The sequence below is a fragment of the Strigops habroptila genome, chromosome 11, assembly GCF_004027225.2.
Source record: "Strigops habroptila isolate Jane chromosome 11, bStrHab1.2.pri, whole genome shotgun sequence".
Classification (NCBI taxonomy): domain Eukaryota; kingdom Metazoa; phylum Chordata; class Aves; order Psittaciformes; family Psittacidae; genus Strigops; species Strigops habroptila.
Window position 1 is genome coordinate 38,456,826 of NC_046360.1, and position 4,252 is coordinate 38,461,077.

The following is a 4,252-nucleotide window of genomic DNA, read 5'->3' on the forward strand; positions in this document are numbered from 1 at the left end:
CCAGCAAACCAGGAGATCCCCAACGAAGGGAGTAACACACAGCCCCATATCTCCAGACTTCCCCCCACCCCTTCAGGACCAGCTTTTCTCATCTCTGCCTACTTGCCTGCAGGTCACCCAGAGGGTGCTGAGGAGCCCATCGGGTGGGGGAAGCTCCTGGGTCCAAACTCACTCCTCAGGGGCAGCTCAAGCTTCCTTGTGCTGGTCAGGGAGCAACCAGGCAATGCGACATTCCCACAGCAGGGAGAAGAGCCAGAGAAGGGTTTAACCTGCTCGCGGGGCAGGATGACACTGAGTGAAGGGTAAGCAGGACCTCTGCCAGACCACATCTGGTGCTAACAGCAGTCCTTGGGGGAAGCTGCACCAGAGCCTGCTCCTGCAGCCCGGGCACGGGGAGGTGACAAGACACAGCGATTGGAGAGCGTTCAACAGGGAACCAGTTTAATCAGATACGGGGGTTGCACCGTTCTTTCCAGTATCACAAGTCTGCATTTGCTCTAAGAGATACAAAGCACTCGGGTTGTACAGAACATGGGCCTGGGGGGAACGAGAGGGAGAGAACAAGACATTGGGATACAGACACATTGGCCTCCGCGCCAGGAAACCCCTCGCCCCATCTCACCAACAGCAGCAGTCACTTTCAGGAGGAAGAGGAGGGATCCTGGGGTCCACGCTGGCCACCCCCCACCCCACCAAGGTCAGGACACCCCAGTGGGACACATCTGAACCCCCATCAGCACGACATGTTCCACACTGGAGTGAAAAACCCTTCACAGACCCACTGACAAGCACCACATTCAACTCCTCTGTAATAACAACAACAAACTCAGAGCCAGGGCAAGTTACTTCATCACAGGATTTAACAGCAGATTCAGAGGTTGAACACATGCTACTTACAGCACATCAAGAGGATGCTCATTTTTGCTGTTTTTACTTAAAACCCACGTTGTGAGGGTCCGATCACCCGACACTGCCGCATGCACACGGGGATCGGCCCCCACGCAAGTGGGGGGATGATGCCTCTGCACCAGCCATCCTGGGTGCCACAGGCAGGAAGCCGGCCCCACGCTCACCCTGAACCCACACAACCAGGAAACAAACACGGCACCAGCCAGGAACAGGCTCAGTACAGACTCCGGGGGGGTTAAAGCCCATTAATCCATGAAGGGTTACAGTTAATGGAGATCATCGTCGCTTTATTTCCCAGAACCAGGAATAGTGCTGAACAACCAACCAACAAAACGGAAAGACACAGGAATGTCATCTCCAGGAGTGGAACCAGGGCTCGGGGGAGCTCCGGGCGAGGCAAAGGGCTGCTGCAGCCGGAGGGAGGGAGGGATGAAGCGATGGAGCCACGGCAGAAGATGGCAGCTCCCGCTCCTGCCTGACCTTGCGACGCTCTCCGAGGGGATTTGTCACTGCAGCCTCCACCCCACCCCAGTGGGACCCACGACGCATGGGACCCCGCAGCTCCCGCCTGGGGGTGCTGGGAAGGTGACTTTGCAGGGAGGTACCCGAAATAAAGGACAGTAAAATAAATAGGAGCAGAGCTTCTTGACAGTGGGCAATTCACGACCTTTACCAGGAACAGAACTAACAGTCACTTCTTGCCAGTGGAGAAACTTTTCCTCCTTTTCACATTCCCCAGCCCCTGCCCTCCTGGCTGCAGTGCGGCGGGGGGGGTCATCGCTGGGGGGCGGGAGGGGGCAGCAGCAGCAGCGAGTCCCAGCCTCACACCAGGGTGAGCAGGGAGAGCTGGGGGGGACCCTGCACTGCTCCGGGACTGGCAGAGGGGAGGCAGCCGGGGGTGCCTGTGGCCACCCCCTGCCAGCCACAACTACCTACAGCAGCTCCCAGCAGCTCTGTGCTGTGCCCCAACCATACAGCTCGGGATGCTGCCGCTGCTGAAAGCTGCGATCCAGCCGCCTCCTCCAGGCTTCCAGAGGGAAGAGGGGCAGGATGGGGGCACACGCAGGGCCTGGCCTCCCCCATGCTCCCCCAGCACCCTGTCGCAGCCGGGGCTGGGGGCCAGTGGGGGTCTGGCAGGGTGCTGCCGGGACTCAGCACCCAGCCCGGGTCGGGGGCAGGAAGGGGAACCCCAACCCCATGGGGAGGGGAAGTTGGGCAACGGTGAGAAGGAGGCCGGGGCGGGGGGGCTGAGGCGGCAGCGCTCACTTCTTGGAGCTCTGCGTCTTCTTGGGCAGCAGCACGGCCTGGATGTTGGGCAGGACGCCGCCCTGGGCGATGGTCACGCCGCCCAGCAGCTTGTTGAGCTCCTCGTCGTTGCGGATGGCGAGCTGCAGGTGCCGCGGGATGATGCGCGTCTTCTTGTTGTCGCGGGCCGCGTTGCCCGCCAGCTCCAGGATCTCAGCCGAGAGGTACTCCAGCACGGCCGCCAGGTACACCGGCGCCCCAGCGCCCACCCGCTCCGCGTAGTTGCCCTTGCGCAGCAGCCGGTGCACCCGGCCCACGGGGAACTGCAGCCCGGCCCGCGACGAGCGGGACTTGGCCTTGGCCCGCGCCTTGCCGCCGGACTTGCCCCGGCCCGACATGGCCGCAGGCAGCGGCCCCTCGCCGCCGCCTCGCAAGAAGCGCCGCGCACAGACAGTCTCGGCGCCTGCAGGGAGACAAACGCCGTTACACCGCGCCGGGCCGCGCCGGGCCCCGCCGTCCCCGCCCGCCGCCGCGCCGCGCTTACCCGCAGCCGCCGCCGCTCCGCCCTGCGCGCCGCCCGCCGCCGCACTGACAGCGCTACCGCCGCCGCGCCGCGGATATCGCTGCCCGCCCCGCCGCCCGCCCTTCCCATTGGTCGGCGCCGCGGCCTGCGAGGCGCTGATTGGTCGCTGCGCCGATCCCTGATTTGCATAGGGCTCGCAGCGCCCCGGTTCTGCCGCGGGGCCGGCGCCCAGGGCAGCGCCCGGCGGGGAGCGCCGGGACTCGGCCCCTGACCGGGGCGGTCCCGGCTCCCAACCGGCCGCACCAGCGTTCCCCACACCCCGGTAGCTGCGTCAGGGCCGCGGAGGGAGTTTGGCCGGAGCCCCGGTTGGTGTCCCGGCAGCGCAACCCCGCCGGCTGCCCCTTTTGCCTTGCCCAAGCACATAGTTCCCTCCCCAGCCGGTGGGATGCCGCTCCTGGGATGGTGCCAGGGCACCAGGGGAACCCCCCCCCGGAGCATCCCCCCCGCCGGCAGTGAGCGATGCCCTCCCTGCCAGAGCATCATCCATCAAAGGCAAAAGCTGCTCCCAGCCAGTTTTGGTGCCAGGTCATGCCGGGCTGCTGCTGTCATCTCCTCAGCAGGTAGGAACAACCGCTGCAAACAGCGTTGGGTGAGCAGCCAGGCTCCCGTTTAAAGGTGCTGTAGCTCAGCAATAACACCTCCTCATTAAACTCTCAGCGTAGGGGTTTTTTTTGGTGATGCTGCTGCTGGTGCTCAGAGCCTGGAGGGAGATAATCTGTACCCTGCGCCTCTGCATTGCCTCTGCCTCCCCAAGGGAAGGATTATGTTCCCCGGAGTGGATAAGGTGAGTGTCCCCCACTCATGCTCAGCATCTTCGCTCCCTCCACAGCAACTGGAGACCTGGAATGAATTTGAGATGAGCCAATGACCTTCGGAAAAGCCTGAACTGCAGCTACCACCAACCAGGCCGGGCAGCTAAACTGCTCATCCCGCAGGAGCGATGGCAGGGCAGGGAGAGAAATCTGCCCTGGGGCTGCTGCAAGGCCAGGCACGGAGGTGACAGCCCCAAGCACCTGAAAACCTCTTTACTGTGCCAGGAGCTGCTAATGCAGCGACTCTCTTGCCTCAAGTCACGGTGGGAGTGCTGAGGAGCCAGCCAGCAACAGGCTTTCTGGCTGCAAATCCTAATCCCACCCCAGTTTCCCATAAACCAGGAGACCTTCTGGGCTCACAAGGGATTCAGGGACAGATTTGGCTCCAAGAGCACTCGAGGCTCCCTGGGTCCCCGTCCTGCAGCTCTGCCCCACTCTGCTGTCCCTCCCCAAGGATGAGCCCCAGCTACAGCCACCCCTGCAGCTCCCCAGGGACAGATCGTGCAAGAGGAGCCCCAGAATAAATCCCCAGGGAATATTTTCCACCGGCAAATGGAAAGGCTCCAGCAACAGGGCCCTGCTGGTACCCTGAGAGCTCAGCAGTGGGTACCTGGCCTCCCCTTCAGCAGATGGGGAGGAGAGATGAGCTCTGCCTGCAGAACAGGGCTGGGGTGGGCAAGGGACACACACACACGGACAAGGG

The 4,252-nt window shown here is 63.1% G+C and overlaps 1 protein-coding gene across 1 annotated transcript; it reads right to left on the reverse strand.

Moving 5' to 3' along the window:
- Positions 1–419: 419 nt before the first annotated feature.
- Positions 420–2,782, reverse strand: LOC115614722 (histone H2A type 2-B). Its single transcript, XM_030501962.2, has 2 exons — positions 2,699–2,782; positions 420–2,617 (listed from the first exon to the last, which is right to left on the reverse strand). Exon 2 carries the CDS (start codon positions 2,550–2,552, stop codon positions 2,172–2,174), a length of 381 nt encoding a protein of 126 aa, XP_030357822.1. The 5' UTR covers positions 2,553–2,617; positions 2,699–2,782; the 3' UTR covers positions 420–2,171.
- Positions 2,783–4,252: the final 1,470 nt, after the last annotated feature.